This window comes from Musa acuminata, chromosome BXJ3-10 (assembly GCF_036884655.1).
Source record: "Musa acuminata AAA Group cultivar baxijiao chromosome BXJ3-10, Cavendish_Baxijiao_AAA, whole genome shotgun sequence".
In the NCBI taxonomy this organism is placed as follows: Eukaryota; Viridiplantae; Streptophyta; class Magnoliopsida; order Zingiberales; family Musaceae; genus Musa; species Musa acuminata.
The window spans coordinates 25,930,561-25,956,751 of record NC_088358.1 but is presented as its reverse complement, the minus strand read 5'-3'; the positions used below and the strand labels follow the sequence as shown (position 1 = coordinate 25,956,751).

The window sequence follows — 26,191 nt, the reverse complement described above, 5'->3', positions numbered from 1 at the left end:
ATCTATAGCAAGGATTGAAAGCAACATCGAGCATGAAATAAGGAGTTGTAGAGAATAAAAATAAAATAAAATAAAAAAATATTAAGACTATAAATAGTAAAATAATATTTTACTATTTTTTAAAGGAGTTATAAGTAGTAAAAAATGAGCTGTGAATTGTAAGCTTATAAAAGAAGATTTCTCCATTGAAAAACATTTTTCCCAAAGGGAAAGAGAATTTTTTTAATATTTTTTATTTTGGTTATTATTTCTTGAACCTAAGAAACAAAAATCGAAGTCATGCTCTATATGAATATGTTATAATTTTTTTTCTATAAAGTGATGCAATCTTGAAACACGAAGGAAAATTTCCTTCAATTATTCACAAAAAGTAAATATGTTTTACTTCGATTTATTGCTTTCGTAAGGCATCTACATGCATGCATTTTGCATGGTGGCAAAGGCTACGATCCTTCCTTTGTTTGTCCATAGGATAGATTTTCCTTGAGAAGCTGATAGTAGATGAGATTTTTCTAACTGTTTGAAGAAATCTCTTTACTTTGCTGAGGGAAATCTTCTAATCTGTTGAGGAAATCCTCTGATCTGCTATAGAAATTCTCTCGTAGAAGAATGAGCCGGTAAGAACCAGTAAATGCCTTCTCTTTCAACTCAAGTTTCTTCGACTTGTTTGACAAAGACATCACATCTTCCTTCATTATTTTCTTATGAGCTAAGGCTTTCGAGATGACATTACACGTTGGCCGACTCTCTGCTAATCGAAGTTATCTGCTACAACTTGCATTAGAAACTCACACAGATGCGATAGATTCCCAACCTCTGATGCGAGGGGGTGAGACTTTTTGGGCCAAATGCGAATGTTAACAATCATAAGACAACCGTCTTATTGTTTGTCCGCTTATATAAGTTGCCAGGAAGTCTCCTCTTCCGCATGCGTATCAACAAGTCTTCGTTACATGTCCCACACCACTGCCCTTAAATTACCTCTTCCGGTCTTCCTGCCCTAATCATCAATCATGTTATGTTCTCGTATTTTGTTTCTGCAAGCATGAGAAGAGCCATTCAGGTTGTCGTTCCATGACAGCCACTTCCGTGTGGAGAAGACGACTTATAATGATCTACTTTTAACGACCAATAAGTGAAGATTTATTCTCAGTTCTCGCTGTACCTGCAAAAAACGAAAAACTCGTAATCTGTAGTCATCTCTCTAATGCATCTTAGATATCTCGTCATTAGGTGATCCGTCCCACCGGCGATCGACGTGGTGGACCAACCCACCGCCCCCTGGTGTGACACCACGTATCGAAAGCCTTCTGCACATATACAGATAATTAAACCAAGAACCTAATCTCCAATGTTTATTTAAGTAATCTCCACCTTATCTACGATCAGATCAGCATAGATTCCATTTGTCCGTATATTATTTTAATCGACGATCGGTGGAAGATGCAAACGAGACTCGATATAAAAATCCAAGTACCTCAAGTCCTACCCAAACAATATATAGGTTCTCAGTAGGTCAATGGGTCGCTGGGAGCAACTCATTGGCCAAACACGAGATGTCCCCGAGCTGAACCATCATTTTGGCATTTATGAAATCGCAGGAAGCTGCTGTTCTTGAATGCTAAAGATCACCAAAAGCAGATTGGTGATAAGGTATTATTATAAGATGCCAGAAGAGATGACAGACGATCATCTCGTCACTTGTTAGGTTATTGAGGTGGACTTTCAAGGCGAAGCTGCAGGTCTGCTGTGACCATTTAAAATGAACAGGTAAGAAAAATAGTGGTTTTGACAATAATATATTACGTTCAAGGACGAAAGTAAATAATAATAATAATAATAATAATAATAATAATAATAATAATTGATTTTGATAATAATAAATTTTATTGCTGAATTTAGATTACCAGCATGTCATCGGGTCCCATTCCCCCCTGTGCTGATCGGGCAACCACGCTGCGATAGGTCTTGGAGAAATCACCTCGGAGGAAACCCACTCATCGCCATTGGAATATTCCGCAGATTCTACAACATGCTTCTTGATGTCTCTTATCATCTCTCATGTTACTGATCGACTCTTGAGTTTAAATATAAAGAAAAAGAGCATCAGCAATTGTCTTACTCTATTAATTTATCCGAATTAGTCATATATAAAATTCAATACCCACTTGCTCTGTTCTGTCCATCCACATTGCCTCCTTTCTCTTCTCTTCTTCCGAGAGTTCACTCCCATCCTTGGAGGTCTGCTTCTTCCCTCTTCTGAGTAGAAGGTTCCGCCTTTGCGACGAGTCCATTCTCCTCTGCTCGTGATCAGCGACGATCGAAGAGAGATGATCGAATTCAGCAGAAGATCGAAGATGAAACCCTTGTCCCAGTAGCTCCTGCCTCCAAATCTCTCCTTGTATCGTAATGGTAATGGAAGCAATCGATTGGATTCTAAGAAGAAGAGCGAAACATGGATCCATCTTCGGCGAGTGGGTAGAGGGCGAAGTGAGGAAGCTGCGGCGCCTGCGACTCTCCTTCTGGTCCTGCCCCCCCAACCGCCCTCCCGGTTCCTGACTTCCCAACGAAGAAATTTCTTCTTCCTTTTCCTCCTCCTCCTCTTCTTCTTCTTCTTCGTCTTCTTCGAGTTCTTTGCCTTTGGATTCTGGCTCTGCTCTTGGGTCGTTTCTACAGCCGATGGGTTCTGTTCCTGTTGGGGATTTGGGGTTCTTGAAAGGGTTTCCGAATGGACTGGGGTTCGGTTTCGGATCGGATTCGTCGTCGTCATCGACAGTGTTGGACCTGGAAAGAAGGGAGTTTGTGAAGGCGCCTTCGAGGCTGGGGGGCAAGAAGGAGGGCGGCGGGGTGGTGGATGCGAAGACAGCGTTGGCGCTGAAGAGCCATAGCGAGGCCGAGAGGCGGCGGAGGGAGAGAATAAACCACCACCTGGCCGTGCTGAGGAGTATGATCCCCTGCGCCGACAAGGTTGGTGGTTGCTCCCTCTCTCTCTCTCTCTCTCTCTCTGTTCTTGTGCTGTGTTTATGGGCCGCCGTTGAAGATCGGTGCGTCTGAAGCTCACCAGGCCTCGCCAAACATCGTTCTTTGCTGTTAAATCACTACCTACTGCGATCCGGTGCGCGACTTTGGGGACGAGCCACGGTGATGGTGCCCTTCCGGAGACACACCCCACCACCTCTGAGCGCTCTGGATGCTTGCCACCTCCGAAGCACCGTGTGCCTAAACTCGTGGGTCGAGTCGCGGTTCGTCTCAGATGCCTATTGGATATTAATATTTGCATCAATGGCCTCCAAACCATAATGTCAATTATTTTTTTCTCTTTTATTATTTTATTAAGCTATGTCATCAGCATGCTCGTGATGCTACAGCACGCCCGTGACTGACACGGAGTCGTTGCACGCCAGAAAACCCTTAGTAGTTTATTATTAGGACGAAAGAATCAAGGTTACCCACGATTCATCCGTAATAAGTTTTGGGAACTGGTGATGTCGTACCCTTCCTCGTAGGACGTCCCCACTGTCAATGTTTATAGCATTTGCTTCGTCGAAATATTATAGATTGAATGAATGATGTTAGATTCATTGATACTTGCGTAGTAAGACGTACTGGTTACTTCTTGCAGTTGGACAAAGCTGCGTTGCTCACACAAGTGATCAACCACGTAAAGAAACTCAAGAAGAATGCCGCAGAAATCAGCGAAGGCTACACTATACCATCCGACGTCGATGAGGTGAGGGTCGAAGTTGAAGGAGATGCAACGAAGAGTGGCAGCTTTATAGTCAAAGCATCTCTATGTTGTGAGGAAGGGCCGGAGATCCTGACAGATCTAAGACAGACACTTCAGAGCCTGCATCTGAAAATTATCAGGGCTGAGATTTCAACTTTAGGTGGTCGAGTAAAGAATGTTCTTGTGATGACATCTGATGGAAGCTCCCGCGCCATCGACAAGCATGTTTTAATGGCTACTGTTCACCAGGCACTCAAGTCCATACTTGACAGAGTCAACTCACAGGTGGACTTTCTGCCAAGGACCTCATTTTCTAGCAAGAGGCGAAGGATCTCACCGTTCGAGTCCTCAAGCTCCTCTTCATCACTTTTATACTGAGGAGTCGAAGCTTGCGACTACGCTATTGCTGATGCTACTTTGGTTTGCTTACCGTGTGTGATGCTTTCTTTCAGATGTCCTGTAATAAATAAACTTCAGAATGCTTGTTAGGGAAGCCTGCAGTAGGTTTCCGTTGCTTTGAACTTCTAGAGCTTCCCTTCTAAGAAGCTGGTGCTTGTTCGATTGATGTATAATCTCCATTGTTCATGAGGAGTATGTTGTCTTGGGGTTGCTCGTATGTAAAACAGCTCTGTATGTGAACTCGATGAATTACAGCAGTAACTCTTTGATTATATTGCTACTGTCATCTGATTCCTTGGGCTCGTTTTGGTTTGGAGATTGAAGATTAGAGTCAGCTGATCTTATTGCAGAGTAAGAACAGGAACGTATAGAGGGCGTTTGAAAAGGAAAATATACGAGGATCGAAGGTTGTTTGGTCCATACCTTAAGGAAACTAAATTTACGGCTCGTGATCCATCGAATAATAAAAATAATCTAGAAAGTCAACGGTGGTTGGTTTGGGCGATGCATTCGTTGAAAATGGGCATTGAACCATATACCACATTCTAAAATGATGAGAAACGAAAGGGACGATCTAAGCAATAGGTAATGTGGAAAGTCAACGAAATTGATCATGTATCAATGCTCAATCGTGCACGCAATTCACTTCCAATGCTAAAAACAATGACTATCACCTGTTCAACTGGGCAGCACGGTCGTCGACTGGTTCAGCTATAGATTTCGCGGAAGAGCGAGCAGAGCAGAGCAGAGCAGATCAGAGTTCCAGATGCGACCGTAAAGCTTCGTTAAGGTCCTTCAGGTGCTTACCATGCAGCCTCCTGTCTGCATCTTGTTCCTTTTGATCTCGTGCTTCCATCTCTCCTCCTCCACCCGCACTTTTGATGCCATATTCAACTTCGGAGACTCGCTCACCGACACCGGCAACTTTCTTATTGCTAACGCCAATGCCTTCCCCGCTCCAAATATCGGCAATACTCCTTATGGCATGACCTTCTTCGGCCACCCGACGGGCCGCTGCTCCGACGGCCGCCTGATCATCGATTTCTTTGGTACCACCACCTTCATCTTCTCTTTCTTTCTTGGCAAAATAATATTATACTGCACTCTGTTCTGATGCAGCCGAGGCTTTCGGACTTCCGCTGCTCCCGCCATTCCTGTCGCGAAACCAGAGCTTCGCCAGAGGAGTAAACTTCGCTGTCACTGGTGCCACGGCACTCGACGTGTCCTTCTTCGAACAGAGAGGACTCGGAGGGATGCTTGGGACGAACTTGTCACTGAACGTCCAGCTTGGGTGGTTCGAGCAGCTGATTCCTTCCCTCTGCAACACGACTGAAGGTCACAGCAGCTTACTTTTGTTACTGTTGTCGGTCCCCGAGAAAGACGTCTTGATTACCACATGAGATGAGATGCGTGTAGACTGCAGGAAGCTCTTCAACAAATATCTCTTCCTGGTTGGGGAGATCGGGGGCAACGACTACCTGGTTCCTCTGACCTTCCACCGACTGACCGAGGAGCAGGTGACCGCGTACGTGCCCACGGTCGTCGAAGCAATCAACAATGCCACCGAGGTAGGAAGCGCCATACCGCCACGACTTTGCATACCTTGACTGACCACCTCCTCTTTCATGGCACCTACAGAGATTGATCGAGCTCGGGGCCGTGAACCTGGTGGTTCCGGGGAACCCACCAAGCGGGTGCTTCTCGGGCATCCTCACCATGTTGAACGGCACCAGCAAGCGGGATTTCGAGCACGACACCGGATGCTTGAAGAAAGCTAACGATCTCCTCAAGTATCACAATCGATTGCTCCGCGAGGAAGTGGTGAGGCTCAGGAGGAAGTACCCTCATGTGAGGATTAGCTATGCCGACTTCTACAAGCCCATCATCCGTTTCGCTCGCTCCCCCGGCAAGTTCGGTGAGTTATACTATTTACCATGCATTCAGATGAAGAGTGAGTGACCTACGCAACTCTTCCGCATGCAGGATTTAGCTATCCATCTCTAAAAGCTTGCTGTGGCGGGGGTGGGCCTTACAACTTCAACATCCAAGCCTTGTGCGGGCTACCGGGATCGAGCGCCTGTGCCAATCCCTCGGCCGCCATGAATTGGGATGGTTGGCACGCCACCGAAGCTTCCTATCGACAAATCGCAGCCTCTTGGTTGCACGGACCCTACGCGCACCCGCCCATCATGAGCCTAATGAAGGATTAACGGGTGAGACGCAGCAAGCGAAACCTATCCAAGAACTAGTTGCATGGGCAACTCGGATCTCATCTATTTACCATTTGATCTCTGGAATCGTTTCATCCGTTTTCCTCCGGTGATCTTATGTACCATGTAAGCCTCACTGTCTGCAAGTACTTTGCTTGATCTTATGACAAAATCTAATCTTTCTTTAAATAATCAACATCACGAAGGATTTAGCTACAAAAAACAAAGATTTCAAATTCACCCTCTAGCATACGTCATCAGTGACCATTAAGTGCACAGGATCCATATTGCATCAAATTTCATAACCTGCATACGCGTAGCCATTATTACATGAGGAAAAGTGTGCGATTGAAGGTCAAAGCTGACTAGCCTAAGGGTAGAAACAGATACTGGGATCACTCAAATAAAATTAAGTATCGATGAGGATAGTAATTATGATAAGACTCGACTGATGTCACATGATACCTCACGAAACAGCACCTGATCAATACAGATCGGAACACCGACCGAGGCACATTAACATCCTGCCAAAGCTTAATTCTTCACGCCACGCCAACACAAAGTCAGACACTACCAGCCTGCCCCCTGCAAGCGGGCAGCTCAGGAAGTAGTATGCTTCCCTATAAATACCCCCTCGTTCATTAGAAAAGGGGGGGGGGGGGACAAACACACAAAAACACTTCTTCATCTGAAACCCCCTCCATATCTGCTAACTTGATTGTCGGAGGGGTCGGGCCGAGCGCCTCGGCCCGACCTTTGTGCAGGTGCGAAGCCGAAGGTCCCCTCCGGACGCGCAGGCAAGGAGTTTCTGCCCGGAGGAGACGGCTACACCGTCCCGATTGGACACCGCACTCGACCGTCTCAGCAGGCTCGAGGAACTCCCCAGGGAGATCCCCGTCGTCCGGATCCGAATCGAGCCGCGTCGGCCCCGAGGCCACGGCTCAAAGTTGTTTCCCACAACACATATAACTTTGAATTTTTTTGTATCAAAGAAAACTCGCCATGCTCACCAACACAAGATTGTTGTGCCTCATCTCTCAATTGACATGTAGATCTGCAACTAAAATCAAATTTCGTTCTTCTGGTTATAGTCAGCATTGTCAAATTTCATGGTTTGAGATGTCGACCATGAAATCTATGTAGAATGACTAACGTTTCATATTCTAAACCATTATGAGAGAGAAACAAGTTTATCATAGTAAACGTTTGTTTTATAATATTATCGAGCTCAATTAACGAATCCTTGCTTATGTTAAATTAATTTTATCATACTTTTTATGATATTTTTAATACTTATGATTTTTCGAGTTGAAGAATTAAGAGTATAAGATGTGGTAGATTGCAGTGATAACCAGACTCGACTCAGTTAAGGCGTGCATGCATAAGAAGAAGTCTGATGTCACTAAAAAGAAAGACCCCAATGCTTTCTTAATAGCTGAAAAATATCCGAATGTTTGGTCGATCATCGACCTACATGATAAAGATCAAGATCGAGTGGGTTTTCAACATGATCTCTCCGATGCTCTAATCAATTTTTGAGTAAGTAATTGTCTTATATTTTTGGGCCCGATGAACTTAACTCAAAAGAATATTCTACGTTATGGATACGATGTATTTTTAATACTTTATATTGGGTTGAATATTTTACTACATGAATAAAATATTTGTATGATATTTTATGTGCAGTTTTTCACTGTTGTCATGTGACGATGACTGGGGTGAATATTTTCCATATTATTATCAATTAAAATACTTGAAAACTATGATCTCTCACCCTGTTCCCATCAAATGGAAACCTTATTAATAGATAGAATGGAACAGGCTTATATTTATATGGTGGGCTGAAGATTAACATCTCAATAATTGAGATGTCGACCATGAAATCTATGTAGAATGACTAACGTTTCATATTCTAAACCATTATGAGAGAGAAACAAGTTTATCATAGTAAACGTTTGTTTTATAATATTATCGAGCTCAATTAACGAATCCTTGCTTATGTTAAATTAATTTTATCATACTTTTTATGATATTTTTAATACTTATGATTGTTCGAGTTGAAGAATTAAGAGTATAAGATATGGTAGATATCAATGATAACTAGACCCGACTTAGTTCAAGCGTGCATGCATAAAAAGTCTGATGTCGCTAAAAAAAAGACTCAGAATACTTTCTTAGTAATTGTGCTCAATAGTTGACATATATAAAGATCAAGATCGAATGAGTTTTCAATATACTCCCTCTGACGCTCTAATCAGTTTTTGATGAGCTTAGCTCAAGCGAATGTTATGGATGAGATGTTTTTTTACATTGGATTAATATTCATATGGCCCGATTATGACTTAGTGAACTTAGTGTGAGAAAATATTTTACAATATGAATAAAATATTTCTATGATATTTTATGTTATTGACCCCAATAGTTTCACTTTGTCGCCATGTGATGATGACTGGGGTGAATATTTTCCATATTATTATCAATTAAAATACTTGAAAACTATGTTCTCTCGCCATGTTCCCATCAAATGGAAACCTTATTAATAGATAGAATGGAACAGGCTTATATTTATACGGTGGGCTGAAGATTCACATGATCATTCTAATGACTGTAAGATATGCGAAAAGAATCATAAACCTCAGAGCTCTCATTTGGGAGAGAAGGTATCAGATGGACAATTAATGAAACCAATTCAAGAGATGTATATTTTCCCTTCCCGTTCCGGCACTTGGATGACAACGACAGGCTTATGGGATGAATACAATATCAGATCGAATGATTAACATGATGGAATGCAGACGCTAAAGCGTTGCAGAACTGTAACAATTCCTTCATACAAGACACAAGAATCTGCACTGGTGTTCGATGAGCAATGACCGTTCCTTGAAATGCTGACGCCAAGCCTTGCGTGTGAAACTTGCAGAAACGTAGCAGGTATAGGTGATGATAGTATCAGCTCTGGGAGGAGGAGGAGCTCAGGATGGGCGGGTCGACGTAGGGGCCGTGCAGCCAACCGGTGGCGATGACACGGTGAGCGGCCTCCGTCATGTGGATGCCGTCCCAGCTCACATGCGTCGACACATTCTCGCACACGGTGTAGCCCTTGTCGTTGCACCTCCGGCCTTGATCGTAGTTGTAGATGCCGCCCCCGTTCCCGCAACACGTTCGTAGAGCTCCCGCAGTGAACCCTGACGAGCAAGTTTCACAAGATGGGTGGAGACGATGAAGATTTCTACACATAAAACTTGGCTTCTTTCATTTCTATACGCAAATTAACTACTAAATTTGCCAAGCTTGTTCTTTTGTGTATATGTTCTTTTGTCATTTAGATATGAAAGATTTGGTCCAAGATATTGTTGTCGATATCATGAATAGGTGAAAAGAAATACTTGCTCAATAATTGTTGTTGCTATCATCCAGAAAAAAAGCGGTTCATACTATTAGACCTTTCAAAGGAGGAGACAAAATGAGTGATCACGCCTTTGTCGATTTCTCCTTTCTCTATTACTTGCATCTAAATCAACCGGTCACGGTTAAACCGCTGGACAATCAATTATATTCAATTTAATTGCCACTGTAAGTGACGAGACGATTAATGGTAGACCTGTTCAAGTTGCCTACAATCAACCACCCTTCGCTTTATTGAATCTTCAAACACACTATTAAAAGCGCACACGTTATTGACGAGAATTATCAGTCGTGCATGTCCACTTCCGAATGCGCGCCGTACACCGGCACCTAAGCAGAACTCGTGGGCACGGATCACGAGCTTCCTTCCCGTCCGGGCACCTAAGCCATGTTCCCTAATCTTTCTTCCAGAGAGACACATGTAGATGTGACACTCGACCAACCACCCTTACATACATTATGTACTTGATGACACAAGAAAAGATAATAAGAGTCACGATTCCAATCCTTGCGCTCGTAAGCCCGACACCGACCTCGTGCCCCCGATTGGCTCGAGCAGCTGGTCCCGCTAGATCGAGTTAAGACTCGGCAAAAGCCCAATCGTTGGGGGTTGCCTAGTGTTCATTTAATAGTGGTGGGGCGCCATTCAAAGGATCGCCACCCATCATTATCATGGATGTCTCTCGATCATCACTCATTCCAACTACCACCATGTACCCATATGATCGTAAGTTTATTATGAATAAGAGAATATAGACATTGAATTGGATTCACGCTTAAGTAATGCTGATGTTTAGACTTTGTCAAATCCCACGTGTGACACTAATTCTTGGGAAGTGGTACGAAGCAGCCTTCTATTTGTCCACTTTCTTCATCAAAATATATCTTCTTTTTTGCTGCTAACAATTATCTCCCCCTCCTAATTAGATCTCATCCGAAAATGATAACTCATCTACGACAAATAATATGCTCTCATGTGACAGGTTAAAAAGATTCTCCGCCACACCGTATCTAAACAAAGAGGAATCGACAAGTTGAACTACCCCACTAGATATGGCCCACTAATGTTCCATCACCAAAGGAGGACTCCAAATTTTACTACGTAAGATGCGTGCTTAGAACTTCTCAAGACTGGCTTTCCTATGATAAAAGAATCATTAAAGAAACAGAGATCGAACAGGAGCACACGTTACCCTTCCGATCACGTAGGCAATTAGTCACTGACAAGGTAGTTCAACCTAAAGCTGGCAACGATGGGAAATATTATACACTCTTCCACTAATCAAAGGTTATGTCTTGAGGAGATGAGATTAATAGACTATTACTCGGAAACCTGGAGCTATTCATGATCAGCAACCCATGCATAACGGAGACTGTATGCGAACAAAAGGAAGATAAAGACTGACCATATTTCAACGGGTTGAGGGTGAAATCGATGATCTGCGAGTAATAATCCGCGTATCTGATGGATACGGACGGGTACTTGCGCTGGAGATGGTCGAGAGCCTTCCGGAGCATTGCGTTGTGCAGCCATGACAGAGCGTTGTACTTCCTTCCGCATCCAGTCTTGGGGCCGTAGTCTTCAGGGTCAGGCGTGTGGTAGTTCGTCAGGTACAAGGGGAAGCACCCCACCGGCAGCAATCCTGGCACAACGATGTCGACGGCGCCGAGGCCGATCAACCTCTGCGTATATATGAGAATTTGTATGATCTTGTTCAGCCATGGCAAGTAGTGGGATCAAAGAACTTGAGGCGGTATGGTCGGATAGATATGCCCGAAGCTTACCTCAACACCATCTGAGATAGCACTGACGACATGAGGCACAAAGGTACTCACTTCATCGATTCGTCTCCCAAAGAAGAGCGCGGTGCTGTAATCGTTTCCTCCGAACTCGCCCACGATAAAGAGTGATTTGCTGAGGAAGTCCTTGCAGTCTGCCGTCATTTTGTACAATTCTTTAGTAGCAAGAACAAATTGAAGTACAGAGATTATTGTCGATCACCTTGTGGTCCGCCGCAGATCGTCGGCAACAGCTTCTCGAACCGCTCCACCTGGATGTAAATGGAGGCGTTGACCCATAGACCTTTGCTAAGCCCTCTCTCGTTGAAGAACTCGAAGCCGAGTGTGGTGGCGGCCACCACCGCGAAGTTTGCACCCTGCTTGAAGTCGTGATCCAAGAACTCTGAAGACGGCGGAAGCAACGGAAACCCGAGGTCTTGAGCTGCAACATGCACAGAAACTCCCGCGAACAGTTAGTGTTTGGTCGGTCTGCAGTTGGCCATGATTGCCTCGACATGCTCGACAAGCAAACTTAAACAGGGGAAAGGATCGATAGGAGTTTATTCGCCGGCAGTACGTACCTATGAAGTCGATAACCAGGCGTCCGTCGGAGCACCGTCCGGTGGCGCGGCCGAAGAAGGTCATGCCATAAGGGAGCCTGCCGATGCGGACGTTGCCAGTGTCGGACATGGAGTCCCCGAAGTTGTACAACGCATTATAGCGATGAGAGACGGATGGACGGAGGAAGAAGAGGAAAAAGCAGATGAAGATGGAGAGCTTCATTGCTGGAGCGGAGGAGGAAGGGGGGAAAGCGCCGATGCGTTGACGATTCCCTCGTTTCTCGAGAACTCTTCCCCGTATTAATTTCTGGCCAGCTTACAGCATCCTTTTTATCTTTTTCTTTCCCATTTACAACCAAAATATCTTGTCATCGTGACCAGTATGCAGGGGTGATCGTTGGACCAGATCACCCATGAATCCCATCACGGCTGACGTATCATACGCGCGGGTCACATCAGGTCTGACAAGTCTGCGGAAGCCCGCAGGGATCGACTGTAGAGTATTTGGCTTCAACAACAGTTCATCAGATGCACCACATGAGTAATAAAATAATGGAATTCGAGAGAGAGGCCAATGACTGGTGGGAGTTGACTAAGTATGAGGGCCTTCTTTTAATACTGTTCCTGGGGGTGTAGTAAATTGTTCCCACGACAGCGAGCCAGTTACTGATAGTTGACTAAACCTATACAATATGCAAACAACTAAGGAATCAGAGAGCAGCAATAATGTTGATAAGCCTTGCCTTTCTCAAGCTTCATGTGCAGTTTCTCTCCTCAACTACATCGCTCGACTTGAGACCACCCACGCGTCCGGCAAGACTCCGGCATCGCCAACGCCCGCTTGGGTCCACTGCCGCCGAGGAGGAAGTGGGAGGGGAAAGAAGATAAACTTTAGGGAAAAGTAAAGGAAAGACGAAGGACAAAAGGAGGATTAACGAAAAAGTGGTACAGATAAAGACAGGGAGTGCATTGGAATATGTTTCTCGATCGCCTTTGTTCACTGTCGTTGTCATTGTCTTTGCTCTTTTATCTTAGTCAGCTGTGGCGCGTCTGCGCTAGTGATTTAATTGCTTTCTTTCGTAGCGACGACAGGAGACAAAGGTTATACACAGTCTTCCTCCAGGAACCCATTCAGAGAGGGCTTTTCCCATCCATTGGTGATGGGCTGCTCACATGGTGAAGCAGTCATGGCTAGACTCGATCTCCTGGAGTTGTTATGAACAAGTCCACAGCACTTAATCAATTTGTCTTGTTATTATTATAAACTTGCAGCCCTCTTGTGGCTCACCTAACCTAATTTTAGTCACAAGATATAATGGTCAATCTGCCTGCTGCATTAATGGTCTTAAATTAGGGTGTTGCAGAGATGCTATGTTGCCTCTTCAGTTGCCTAAGGGATTCATGATTGATCTTATTATTGATCTCATGTTTATGGGTTCGTACGTGTTATTCACAAAACCTTGCCATCATCCTTATGGCTGATTGCAAGTGATGCATAAGGCCACACTGAGAAAGTTTGATAGGTTGGACTTGATATGTACACACACACACATCTTCCATGCCACTGCTAGAACAGATAAAATAGAACTCCATTGCACGTTAGCAAGTTGGAAATCATTGGAAGTTCATTGATTGTATTTGATATCAAGCTGTCCTTTAACATTGAGGAGGCTACTTTAAGCAGTGGTTCGGTCATACCTCCCTAAAGCATCCCTTGCAAGGGGGACCATAGATGCAAGACTCCAAAGGCTAAACCATATCAATATTAGATCATGCGCTGCACGGGGAAAGATGCACTCGACATGTTGGGCTGCCATTATTTTAGAATCTGTGCTATCGATAGCCTCCAACTGTAAGTTCTTCTTCATGAGCATGCAGTCTGCAAACACTATTGCCTTACAGTTGATTCTGGTCCTCCATTTCCATAAGCAAATAAGAGATCATTGTGCAATCATGCACATCACCATCACATTCTGTCTTCTCTGTGCGTGTGTACTCCCACTCATGTCCAGCGAATAAGGGAAGATCTCCTTCGAGTACCAAAGCGAGCACTAGTACACTGTCACCAGCAATACCAAGTCTCCCCACTGACAAGACGTTGGCTTATGTTCATAGAAGGCAAATCTACCAAATTATAGGAGGCTGACTTGTGAATAGTCCCTTCATATTATCGCCTCCAGCATAAATGTCAAAGCATAGTTGCTAAGCTTTTGAGTTGTCATGCAAATCTCTAGTATCCCTTAACCTGATCAGGGTTATTTCAATCTCTGCTCACGTACGGATACATCTTAACAAGGTTTCGTCGGTGCAGAGATGCATGTTCTTTGTACCAAACTTGCACCATCGGCTGAAAGAGAATAAGCTTTCCAAGTCTATTCCATGATTGAAAGGTAAGTTAGCTACTATCTTTAGCCGTCAAGGGATGAATGGACTGAAACATCAGACACTCGTAAAGCCTTACTTTGATTTGCAATAAAGGGAACGATTCGATGAACAAACCAGACCTCTGAGGTTAGAAGCGAACAAGGCCCGCAGCTGGTGGCTCCATTTATTATCACTGAAGAATCCAACTGCATGTGGAGAGTGTTCCTCATCAGTTCCAGTGTTCTCACAAGGTCCAAAGTAGATTCACTACAGATGGCCTTTAAATAAAGCTTAAAACAATGGATTTCTTTTCGTACTTACTTCTCTTACAGTTCATTTGTGTTGGGGTGGTTAGTGAATTGCGAGTAATTACTCTGTTTTCAACAAGTGATGAGCACGTCTTCCTTGGCAAAATGGCATCATAATCATTTCCATGCTTACAAAACAACGTAAAAGAAGCGACGAGATTTGCCTCTTTTAAACAGCAGAATAACCGTTTCCTGATCTCATATTATCGAGAGTCGCTTTCGTGATTTATGTTGCGACTACCGAGATTTATATGGATATATCAAGATTTCAATGAGACGGAAGAAAGATGATTCACATAAAAAACAAGGAGCCATATTATTCATTAAAGCCACCCACCTTCATCGTCACATTGCAGTGTCAAACATCTCACAGTGCCACAGGCTCAATAATAGAAAGGGCAAAGCAATTCCTATTCCTGGAGAAAAACAGAGACAACAGCTCACACTTGGAAGCTTTTTACAAGGCCTCGTCGAATTGAAGGACGCATTCAATGATGCTGGGGGTCGGGACCTCCAGGAATCCGCCTCTTCGATCCTTCGTACACCTTCTCTGCCGACCGATCCCTTTCTCCTCCTGCTGCTGCTGCAGCTGCTGCGGCAGTGATCGGCAACGATACGTCTGCGTACCCCAGTGCTCTCCGCTGCATTAAGCGAGCTTCTGAGCTTCCGACGGAGGTGAACAATAGTACAAGGATCCACAGCCGAAGCCTGTGCACCACAACTCCACTCATCTCTGCTCATCAATTCGACCTGGAGAGTGCGAGCTTGCACCCGAAGTATTTTATACATGTGTAGAGGCAGCCGAGCGCCGACTCGTTTAGTTTTGTATGTTATCTCCGACTGAGTGGACTCAACCTACTTGCAATCGAAGATTATATATGAAGATAAGACACTTGCAATTGTAGCAATGAATGAGATATTTGGTCAGTATATATATTGTTGATAGGTATCAGATTTGAATACATGACATACGTTATTTGATATAAATTTTTTTTATTTTAAAAAAAATAATAGAATGAACTACATACAATCTATTATGACCACCATAATCGACCGGTTCGATAATTATTTCAAAGCATGATCGACGCTAAGATAACACTTAGGGGCTGAGATTGGGCCAAATTCTACAAAAGCATCAATGAAATATATATATATATATATATATATATATATATATATATATATATATATATATATATATATATATATATATATATATATATATATCTTGTGCATGTTCTTGTTAACAATTATCTGGACATAGGCATACGATGCATGTTGAAGGGCTCCTACGTAATCTGATAAAGGTATACATCTACAAATAAAGGAAAAAAAGGGCAAGTTCATTAGAGTAATTTTCAGCTGATTTGTTGATTCCACTTTGACCAAGTTTTACTCGGTCAGAAGATATATTATTGTGTTTCCAGTAAAAAGAATCGAATATTCAGTATGTATGTGACCGTTTACTTTGTGCATTCGGTGTAGGCTACGATGACTTATTATGTATATACGAGTATAAAAGGATTCATTGAATTATGTGTTTTAGTCTCGGATCAAATTAATTTTCTTTTTCTTTTATGATTTATCAGAAAAAAAAGGCTCTACTTCTAGCTTTTACATAGGAGGTTGTTCATTTCGAAATGTTTATATGGGTTAGAGGAGAAGATTTTTGTCAATTGATCAGTGAGATTTCTTCGTATAATTGAGAAAATCTTATCTACTATCATGCCCCCTCAAGATTGAGCTCAAGGATGTCGATATTAAACCGATACAATAAAAATAGTTTGCTGGTAAGAGGCTTCATGAGTGAGTCTGCTAGTTGATCAGTTATATATATATATATATATATATATATATATATATATATATATATATATATATATATATATATATATATATATATATATATATATATATATATATATATATATATATATATATATATATATATATATATATATATATATATATATATATATATATATAAGAAACACATAATTGATGTTTGACAACTTGATCTCGTACGAAATGGAAATCGATGACATTGCGTTTCATGCGTGAATAGAGCATTGGATTAGCACATAGATAGGTAGTTCTAACATTATTATAATATATTATAGGAATAAGGGTCGAGTTGATGTTAAGTTTTTTGAGCAGATTTGTGACCCAATTGAGTTATGCAGTAGCGATGACGATGACACGGTATTCAACTTTAGTTGTAAACTATGCAACTATATTTTGTTTCTTAGAACTCCAACTGATTGGATTAGTTCCAAGGAAGACAATATAACATGACGTTGATATTCTATCATCAAAGTTTCCCTCGAGTAGATGGCGGTGCAAGGGCAAACAGCATAGCAGTTTATTGAGGGCAGTAAAAGGGTTGTCAATGTTGGTGACGTTGTATACCTCTGAGGATAAGACAGTGAACGCTCGCTCTCCTATTGTGCAACCACCGAGAGGAGACAGCAGGCGCTTCGTCGATATCTCTTGTAGCTCCTATCGTTGAGGGTGATGAATGAAGAAAGATATAAGTAATTTATTAAATATAATATATATTTATAGAAGAAGAATTTTCTCAATTGGTTAGTAAGATTTTCTCATGTAATTGAAAAAATCTTCTTTCACATACGTAAATATAGTAAAAATATTAAAGAATCGCATGGGAGGGATACCGAATGAGATTCATGTTTGTGTTGTTGTGGAAGAGTCTTAAGCCAGAAATTAGAGTAGGATACTTGTTGAAATAATTATCACTATAGATTAAGTACTTGGTCTCAAATTTGCATATTTCGGTGGTCACTTGGCTTCGAAATAAATATAAGAAATTAATACAAATATCATATTTAAACCTATTTGGCCTACTTAAATTGGAATAAGACGTACATTTAATTTAATTGAAATTGGGATGCATACGGTTGGGCAAAAGTGTCTGATCGGGACAAATTTAGGTGGTAAGATTCACAATAATGTTGTCGGACGCATGGCCATTGCTATCTCTACCTACAGCAGACAAGGGACGCCGCAGCACTGCAACCGGAAGGGGACAAAGATCCCAGTCGCCTTTAGCCATCATCAAACTTTCCCCTTCCCTCCTGCGTGCTGTGCTGTTATCTTCTCATCTCCCTCGTTGTCCCTCTCGGTTGCCGTCGGTGGTGGTGTTGTTGTTGACCCCTCTCGCAGCTTCGCCTCAGCCGGAACGCCCCACGCCAAACAACATCACATGCATGCCTCTTCTCATCTTCTCCCTCCCTCTTCCGGAGACGGACAGCTCAACCTACCGCCCTCTGCAACGCGTACTCATTGCCCATGTGATTCGATATCATCATCCTACGCTTTTTTACGAGAGAGAGAGAGAGAGAGAGAGAGAGAGAGAGAGACGGGGTAATGGCGTGGGCGAAGAATTTTGATGTGGAGAAGTGGGGATGAGAGCCGTACCGACGTAGGCCTGTAATGAAGCAGAGCATAGGGTAAAAAGGAAGCTGGCCAAAAAGAATGATCCAATAAATTTTAGTAGCTATGGCTGCTGCAACAGCCGTGGGAATCTGGTTCTATGATTGTTACTGTTGCTCTTAACTTTTGACATCAAGCGTGGTGTATGCATCGGAGATGCCAAAGAGAAGGTACGCATTTCAGACCATTCTTAGCTACGTTATCCTTTGCGTGTTTAGATGCCACGTATCAATTAAGTGATGAATGATCACAGTGAGGATGCCCCTGTCTTCTTCGAGTCTTAAGATCTACAGGGCGGCGAGGCAAAGAAAGCGACGGTACGCTTTCGAGTGAAGCAACTCGTGGCAACCCATCTCTGACCGTAGCAAAGGTCGTTGGATTTTTGGCATTCGGAGATTACCGTCCAAGAAAAAGAATCGGTTGATTTCTTTAGTTGAGATCAAAACAAAAATGTCGCGTGAGATGACAACTTAAAAGGCTGCACGTCTGGGAAGCTGCAAGGAATCTTTGATGATTGCTAGATTTCACGACCAATAATATAGATTTGGAAAGCGGAGGAGGAGGAAGAAAAAGGAGATAAAAAGAAGGGCACGATTGTCAACCTTCGGAGAGGCCATCATCAGCCTGCCCATGGCCTCGTGTCACCGTCCTGAGGAGATGCCCGATATGCCCTTGTCTGCCGCAAGCCATTCCAAGGGGTGTGTGTGATTAAAATAATGGCGTGATGGGAGTATAAATGATCTTCGTTCCTGGAATGTCGCTGGCTGGCTATAGAACTAAAGTCCGCAGCAATTTATTACTTGTTACGGTACTGACTCGAGGTGGAAGAAGGAAGGAGAGGGAGAGAGAGAGAGAGAGGTAACAGCATGGGTGGGGGTGGGAGAGGTCATGTGTCTTTTGGCAAAGCAATAAAGGAGTGAGAAAAACCAAAAGCTGCGTCGCTGTCGAGGCTCGAAAGCATGGTGAGAAGATTTTGTGGCTTTGCTCGTCTTTCCCACAGGAGCTGCTGCTGCTGTTGATGCCGGTGTCGGAGTGGGCCGCGAGTTCACCGTGATCTTTTAATCTCTGACGCGACGCTTTAGTGTCCTTGCCGAGGAACCCTCACTTGAGTGAGTCTCCCTTTCTTTCTCCCTTCGAACCCCTCTCCCACAGTAGTTCCCGGTAGGCCCATGCCCAAAGCAAAGAGTACCTCATCTTTCTCTTCTCGCTGTCTCTTCTTTCTTTCCAACTAAAACTTAAGCTCTCTTTGCCAATCTATGACTCCTTGTCCTTGTTCTGCTTCCGGCCTGCTCCCGTCCTGTGCTTATCCTCTTCTTGGGAAAGTGTGATGGTTTAGATCTGGCTCCTTTTAGGGTTTTTAACCCAACGAAAAGATCGAGTTGGGTTTCCTCGGATTACCTTGCGAGCCAAGGTAAGTGGCATTTACCTTTGCCTCTCTCGCTCTATATCCGTCCCGTTGTTCGATCTTGTCCCTGATTCACTGTCGACAGTGGTGTGTGGTTGGTGGTGGACTGAGAGCTCGAGTTGTGGCGTAGGTGATGGAATTCTGGGACTTGGACGGCCAAGCCTTTCCGAAGAGGAAGCAGGAGAGGCACGATCACTGTCATCAGCACCAGTACCACCACGTGCTACGAGACCAACGCCAACAGGAGCAGCAGCAGTGAGAGCAAGAGGCCAAGAGAAATTGCACCCACTGATGACAACAGATTGAGCAATCTGAAGTCGGAAGTGGAGCGGAAGAGGGACAAGACGTTGGATGCCCGGAGGAGTCGATACCATCGATTACAACGTCGTTCGAGAGAAAGCGAAAGAGGAGGAGAACAACAAGTGCACTGCGAATCAGCTACCTGCAGTAGCGGCAGAAGTGCAAGCAAGCTTCCGAAGGTTTCTAACTGTGTCACATCTTCCACCACCGTGTCTTCCTCCTTATCGGCTGCCACGGCTTCGTCTTCCGAGTATGCCCATCGTTCGGAGAGGATGGGGGAGAGCCAAAGCCACCGTGGAGGCCTCGGTTTCCACCAGCTCGCTCAGCAGGAGCAGGAGCAGCCACAGCAGCAGGCGCAGGTCCACTCGAGGTTTAGAAGGCTGAGGGGCGTCGGCGGGGAGATTGTGGAGGTACAAGGTGGCCACATTTTGAGGTCCACCGGCCGGAAGGACCGCCACAGCAAGGTGTGCACGGCCAAGGGCCCCCGAGACCGCCGCGTCCGCCTCTCAGCCCACACCGCCATTCAGTTCTACGACGTCCAGGACCGCCTTGGCTACGATCGTCCAAGCAAAGCCGTCGATTGGCTCATCAAGAACGCCAAGGTCGCCATCGACCAGCTCGCGGTGCTCCCAGCCTGGACTCCCACTGCCACCGTCACCGCCACCAGCAAATCTACTTTCCATCATCCTCCACCAGCCAACCGATCCCCGGCTGCAGAGCAGCCTTCTGAGCAGTCCGGCAAGAAACCAGTTCCGGTTGCTGAACCAGATGTCACCACTGCCTTCAGCTTCGGTGATAGCGTCGGCGGTGCTGGGAGTAATAGTTTCCTCCCGCTTTCATTGGACTCCGATGCTATTGCCAATACCATCAAGTCCTTCCTCCCGATGGCTGCTGGTGCCACCTCTACTTCGCCGTCCTCTAGCTCTCCAATTGGCTTCCAGAACTACCGGCCGGACTTTCTATGTCTAACCAGTAGCCAAAATCAAGACCTCCGCCTCTCCCTTCAATCCTTCCAAGATCCAATCTTTCACCACTCCAAGTCCAGCCACCACCACCATTACCAACACCAACACCAGAGTCCAACTTCTTCCTCTCACAATTCTCTACTCGCTGGCTCCACCCACTTGGGCTTTGACACCGCCTCGGCTGGCTGGGCCGAGCAGAACCGCCGAACGATTCCATGGAACGTGGCGGAGACGAATAGAGGCGGCGGCTTCGGAGGATTTGCTTTCAGCGTTCCACCACCGCAGGCTTTGCCGCTGCACTCGGTGCTTGGCCCGAGCCAGTATTTCTCTCAGAGGGAACCCCTTCAGTCCAGTAACTCGGCTTCAGTCCATGGTTGGGCAGAAGCCATTGCGCCCACCGGTGAGCACCAGATGCACCCCGTGTTCCATCCGTCGGTTTCTTCCACTGGGTTCACGTCGGAAACCGGCTTCTCTGGTTTGGGCATCCCGGCACGGATACAGGGCGACGAGGATCACGGGAGCATCTCCAACAAGCTGCCCTCTGCTTCTCGCCATTGATGGAGTGGAAGCAGAGGAGCAAACCACCTCCGATTACTTCACTTGTTCCACCCTCAAAATTTCTCTCTGTCATCGTTACTCGTAGGACTGCTTGGTTTGTGTTGGGGGGTGGGGAGTGAAGACTAGGAAATCCATGTCGGATCCTCTCTTCTCTCTGTCCCTTGGTTTTGCTTCAGATGGGCATCCAGGCCATTGATTGTTTTGCCATGGTTAGCCTCGGTTGCTGTTGTAGTCGTCGTTGTCATTGGAGTTGCTTCTTTTTGTGACGTTGTTTCCTTCTCGATATGGCGAAAACTGCTGCTGCATTTGCGTTGCTGTCATCCGGGAACGACCGAGAGATTTGTTCTGTGAAGTACGCAAGAATTAGGGGAAAACATAGAAGACAGTTAACGTTGAAGTCTAATGCAGTTTTAACGCAGACGAGGAGGTGAAAGGAAGCAGCACTACTGTGCTCGGAGGTAATGCAGTTTTAACGCAGACAAGGAGGTGAAAGGAAGCCGCACTGCTGTGCTTGGAAGTGTAGGAGGAGTAGACATGGCAACAACCTCGAGCAGCTAAAAGAGATGGATTTATAAACGAATTCATGATTGCCCATCTCCATAGCATTTGAGGATACTGAGGATAGGTCTTTTTCTCTGAACAGTGGCAGCCTTTTGCTTCAGCCACTTTTGTTATAATGCTCATCTTGGTGCTCGCGGTCACATTAGGGAAGAATCTAAATCAAAGTTGGTAGGAGAGATTGCACGACTGACAGTCGATCACTGTAACTTGCACAAAGCTGCTTAGTGGCTTTTTTATGCTTTTCTTCTTCTCTTTTGCGAAGCTGAGAGTCTCTCTCTCTCTCTCTCTCTCTCTCTCTCTCTTCCTCGTTTGATATCTTCTTTGAACTGCTGCTGCGCTGTGAGGAACCTTAGTGCATCGTCTTCTAAGGAATAGAATCACATCCTCGATAGGATCCTTCCTCTTTTGTACTCAAGAAGCTAAAATCCAGACATATGTATCGGAAAAGGTACATATAAATTCGAACATTATCTATCTGCCCATAATTAAGCTACAACACTGTCATCAAGTTCACTTGCTTGCAAGACAAAGCGTCACCTCACACCCTCAATTTGCTATCCATAGATGAGTTCAGCATCTCTCCCACAAACCTGACATATGGAACTTTCTTAACATATCTTGTGCCCTTCATCAGTGGATATATCACTTTGTTGATTTGCATCAAATCACTGGATGTGGAGTTAAGATTGCAGATGCCGATGCGGTGGATTCTGTACTTCGGCATTGCACCATTTATCCTCTCCGGAAGCGACTGTGTCTGCACAAATCCAAAGGAAGATGGCATCACATTGGAGCATCCCAAACCCACAAAATGTTATTGTGGGACCCGCAATTACTCACGTAAATGCTATTGACCGTACGTTACAGGCTCTTTGGGTGTCAAATGTGTGACGAACATGTTATGTGCAGATACTTCTTTTCATTTACGAACGTTAATTTCGTATATATTAATGGATTAGTAATCATAAAAATTATGTTTGTCCACTTTAAATTAGATTGTGCTATTTTGATGTGAAACTAATTGTCAAGGGATCTTTTTTTTAATTTAAAATCGTAAAGAGTAAATGACGAAAGTGGGATTAGAACTCATATTTTCATCCCCAAATTAGTCACCCCCAATATCACACGTCATGTCTCAATCACTGTCAGAATTCGATGTCACACGCCATCAAAACCCCATAACGCATGTCAAGTCAGGTTCTGTATCAAGATACTATGCAACGCGACTATCCCGAGAGCTCGGGGCGGTGCCGTCTGACGTCGTTCAGATATCCTCCCAAGACGTTAGCTCGTCAGAGAAACCGTCCCATCTTATGAGGGTCAACAGCCACACTAAACTGAGGGTAACCGATCCCCACACAATGGTATAAAAAACCCTGGCCAGCATCCGGCCAAAGGGAGAGATAGAGAAAAAAAAAAAAACTCCACTGACTTGCTCGTTAGAGGGGCCAAAGTCGGGAAACACCCGACGAAGGCCATTTTGCAAGAAGGTGGTCACCCCCGAACGATGAGCGTCTCAACCCAGGAATTCCCATCCAGTGCATGAGGACATGCTGCCATTCACCCCGGAATCGGAGAGGCGTGTCTCATCACAAACGACGTCCGGGTCAGCAGACCGAGGAACGCTGATCAACATCCTCTCACGAGGGCCCAGTCGACCCTGCTAACTTGACTCTTGCCCGAGTCGCTCCGAAACAGTCACTCCCAAGCGACGAGCGTCTCGATCAAAGAGATACCTTCCATCGCACAAGGGAGAGCAATGAGCCGGCCTAGTTCCCGACCAGCATTCCTCCCCGAGGGCGCGGCCATCTCATCATCCTACTCACTCGGCAAGAAGCTCCCGATATCGACCCGCGGACCTAACCGTGTTGACTCATCAACCACGATACTTTTGTTCACTAACACTGTCAAAGTATTTACCCAGCAAATTAGCTAATTCAAGTCTAATAATTAGAGACTATATGTAATCTGCGAGCCCAAAAAAAATCCATAGTAAAAAAAATATAGGTTGACAAAATAAGGTAAAGATGCAATCAGCCAAATGAACACATGATACGATCAAACTTACAAATATTTACTGATGGAAATCGTTGAATCGCCAAAAAATATATAACTGCTATAAATAATTTGCTCATTCACATTTTGTTAAACTATATCAATATCACAAAGATTATTTCCAACTACATAAAAATTTTATATCCAAAATATCACAAATCTATAAATAAATATAGCTTATTTAGTCCTACAAAAGTTCAAATTTTCTTGTCTGATCATTATTATAGCCAATCGACTGTCATATAACAGGATACAAATAAAGGAACTTAGTACTAAGCCAATTTTTCAGTCACTACAAAATGAATTAAGTAATGATTGCATGGATATGCTAATTATTCCAAAATGATGGTATGAATGTGTATTAAAAATATCTATAAATATTAAGGTTAGATGTGATAAAATAATTCTAAGATTCATATTTGATAATATTAAGGTGAAATTGTTGAAAGTAAAATCTAATTATAAAAAGGATAAATTCTTGAAAAAAAACACAGCTTTTAGAAGTTCCCATAGCTCCTATTTTTAAAATATTCTTTTCTATAAACTCCAGCCCCATTCAATTGGAAAGCCTCCACCCAACTCACATCACTTTCGCTTCTGACCTTCTTTTGCTTTGTCTTCCTCGCAACGATTCCTAACGATTTTTCTCCGTCCTGTTTGGTTACCACAAATAAAATAAGGAAAAAAAGCTCCAACAATCCTCTTTGATTATTATGGATACAACGATCAAGAAAGAAAGCTCAGACACTCTTTTTGCAGATAACATCGTTGTGCTTCTTTTGCCTTATTAGATTGCCATAGATACGATAACAAAGAAAGGAAGCTCTGATATTCCTTCTACCCTCTTCGATGGCCACGATAATCGAAAAAGAAATCTTGATATTATTTTTATATATAATATCATCGTGCTAGGATTAAACCGGGTCATGTTATCGGAAAAAAAAGATAAAGACAAATGAGACATAAAAACGAAGACAATCAAAAGAGAACGAAAATAGTGAAGATTGAAGAGTCACACATGGGGCTAGCAGTGGCAATTGTTACGATGGAGAAAGAATAAAATTATTTTAAAAATTTTTTGGGAATAAAGATGGTGAAAATTTGTCAAAACCGTTGGTTTATTCCGACAATTTGCTTATTATAAAACAAAATTTAAACACATATATGGTCCCAGCGGGGCTCGAACCCGCGACCTTCGGCTCATAAGACCGATGCTACTAACCAACTGAGCTACGAGACCGTAAATATGTATTTTTGAAAAATAATTTTGACAACTCATAAAGGTCTTCTTTCTATTTATATTATATATATATTTATAAATATATATATACATGTGAATTTATAAATATATATATACATGTGAATTTATAAATATATTTATAAAAATATATATGCAAAAAAATATAACATGCGAATTTGTCAGTTTTTTTTATTAAATACATATTTAGTCCCAGCGGGGCTCGAACCCGCGACCTTCGGCTCATAAGACCGATGCTACTAACCAACTGAGCTACGGGACCGTTGATATATGTTTTTGAAAAATAATTTTGACAGCTCATAAAGGTCTCCTTTCTATTTGTACATCGATGTACAAAGAGATATATACATACATATATATATATATATATATATATATATATATATATATATATATATATGTATATATATATATACATATATATATATGTATATATATACATATATATATATCTATATATGTATACATATATATGTATATGTATATATATATATATATATATATATATATACATATACATATATATGTATACATATATATATATATATATATGTATATATACATATATATATACATATACATATACATATACATATATATACATATATATATATATACATATATATATATATACATATATACATATATATATATATATATATATATACATATATATATATATATACATATATATATATATATATATATATATATATTGCAAAAGAGTAAAATATGTGGATTTCTCAGTTTTTTTTCTTAAAATTAAACTTTGATTAACAATATCAAATATATTACAAAAACACCTCTAGAATGAGAGTGCATAAAAAAAAAATTCCAATAGAGAGGGCTATTTCCCTCTTCAAAAAAAAGAAGAAGATGAATTT

At 43.0% G+C, this 26,191-nt stretch overlaps 4 protein-coding genes, 1 long non-coding RNA gene and 2 other non-coding genes across 10 annotated transcripts; 3 read left to right on the top strand and 4 right to left on the bottom strand.

Annotated features, from left to right (window-relative positions):
* Positions 1–639: 639 nt before the first annotated feature.
* LOC135650906 (uncharacterized) lies at positions 640–2,309 on the bottom strand. The gene is made up of 3 exons (XR_010501654.1): positions 2,169–2,309; positions 1,908–2,077; positions 640–1,165 (listed from the first exon to the last, which is right to left on the bottom strand). It is a non-coding gene; the product is annotated as an uncharacterized LOC135650906 (long non-coding RNA).
* On the top strand, positions 2,185–4,398 carry LOC135583424 (transcription factor bHLH30-like). 2 transcript variants are annotated; one of them, XM_065170586.1, is made up of 3 exons: positions 2,185–2,967; positions 3,057–3,242; positions 3,623–4,398. In XM_065170586.1, the coding sequence occupies exons 1-3, from the start codon at positions 2,680–2,682 to the stop codon at positions 4,103–4,105; spliced, it is 957 nt and encodes a 318-aa protein (XP_065026658.1). In that variant the 5' UTR covers positions 2,185–2,679; the 3' UTR covers positions 4,106–4,398. The 2 variants fall into 2 exon arrangements, with proteins under 2 accessions (XP_065026658.1, XP_065026659.1); XM_065170587.1 differs by lacking the exon at positions 3,057–3,242 and having other exon boundaries at positions 2,191–2,967.
* A 409-nt stretch (positions 4,399–4,807) lies between these two features.
* LOC135651275 (GDSL esterase/lipase At5g45910-like) lies at positions 4,808–7,430 on the top strand. Its single transcript, XM_065171270.1, has 5 exons — positions 4,808–5,175; positions 5,246–5,461; positions 5,543–5,694; positions 5,765–6,041; positions 6,110–7,430. Exons 1-5 carry the CDS (start codon positions 4,935–4,937, stop codon positions 6,334–6,336), a joined length of 1,113 nt encoding a protein of 370 aa, XP_065027342.1. The 5' UTR covers positions 4,808–4,934; the 3' UTR covers positions 6,337–7,430.
* A 1,585-nt stretch (positions 7,431–9,015) lies between these two features.
* On the bottom strand, positions 9,016–12,392 carry LOC135650417 (GDSL esterase/lipase At5g45910-like). Its single transcript, XM_065169727.1, has 5 exons — positions 12,102–12,392; positions 11,744–11,962; positions 11,527–11,675; positions 11,148–11,424; positions 9,016–9,521 (listed from the first exon to the last, which is right to left on the bottom strand). Exons 1-5 carry the CDS (start codon positions 12,301–12,303, stop codon positions 9,286–9,288), a joined length of 1,083 nt encoding a protein of 360 aa, XP_065025799.1. The 5' UTR covers positions 12,304–12,392; the 3' UTR covers positions 9,016–9,285.
* Positions 12,393–19,074: 6,682 nt separating this feature from the next.
* LOC135650929 (transcription factor PCF5-like) lies at positions 19,075–21,699 on the top strand. 3 transcript variants are annotated; one of them, XM_065170626.1, is made up of 2 exons: positions 19,075–19,314; positions 19,741–21,699. In XM_065170626.1, the coding sequence occupies exon 2, from the start codon at positions 20,183–20,185 to the stop codon at positions 21,431–21,433; it is 1,251 nt and encodes a 416-aa protein (XP_065026698.1). In that variant the 5' UTR covers positions 19,075–19,314; positions 19,741–20,182; the 3' UTR covers positions 21,434–21,699. The 3 variants fall into 3 exon arrangements, with proteins under 3 accessions (XP_065026698.1, XP_065026696.1, XP_065026697.1); XM_065170624.1 differs by lacking the exon at positions 19,075–19,314 and adding an exon at positions 19,330–19,616; XM_065170625.1 differs by lacking the exon at positions 19,075–19,314 and adding an exon at positions 19,330–19,616 and having other exon boundaries at positions 19,696–21,699.
* A 3,515-nt stretch (positions 21,700–25,214) lies between these two features.
* On the bottom strand, positions 25,215–25,289 carry TRNAI-UAU (transfer RNA isoleucine (anticodon UAU)). Its single transcript has one exon. It is a non-coding gene; the product is annotated as a tRNA-Ile (tRNA).
* Positions 25,290–25,494: 205 nt separating this feature from the next.
* TRNAI-UAU (transfer RNA isoleucine (anticodon UAU)) lies at positions 25,495–25,569 on the bottom strand. The gene has a single exon. It is a non-coding gene; the product is annotated as a tRNA-Ile (tRNA).
* Between the last annotated feature and the right edge of the window lie 622 nt (positions 25,570–26,191).

Coding starts and splice junctions, on each gene's coding strand:
- LOC135583424 (XM_065170586.1), top strand. CDS start 2,680: ATGGGTTCTGTTCCTGTTGGGGATTTGGGGTTCTTGAAAGGGTTTCCG. Junction 2,968..3,056: donor TGATCCCCTGCGCCGACAAG/GTTGGTGGTTGC, acceptor GTGCGTCTGAAG/CTCACCAGGCCTCGCCAAAC. Junction 3,243..3,622: donor AACTCGTGGGTCGAGTCGCG/GTTCGTCTCAGA, acceptor TACTTCTTGCAG/TTGGACAAAGCTGCGTTGCT.
- LOC135651275 (XM_065171270.1), top strand. CDS start 4,935: ATGCAGCCTCCTGTCTGCATCTTGTTCCTTTTGATCTCGTGCTTCCAT. Junction 5,176..5,245: donor CCTGATCATCGATTTCTTTG/GTACCACCACCT, acceptor GTTCTGATGCAG/CCGAGGCTTTCGGACTTCCG. Junction 6,042..6,109: donor TCGCTCCCCCGGCAAGTTCG/GTGAGTTATACT, acceptor TTCCGCATGCAG/GATTTAGCTATCCATCTCTA.
- LOC135650417 (XM_065169727.1), bottom strand. CDS start 12,303: ATGAAGCTCTCCATCTTCATCTGCTTTTTCCTCTTCTTCCTCCGTCCA. Junction 11,425..11,526: donor CTATCTCAGATGGTGTTGAG/GTAAGCTTCGGG, acceptor ATATATACGCAG/AGGTTGATCGGCCTCGGCGC. Junction 9,522..11,147: donor CCTCAACCCGTTGAAATATG/GTCAGTCTTTAT, acceptor CTTGCTCGTCAG/GGTTCACTGCGGGAGCTCTA.
- LOC135650929 (XM_065170626.1), top strand. CDS start 20,183: ATGGGGGAGAGCCAAAGCCACCGTGGAGGCCTCGGTTTCCACCAGCTC.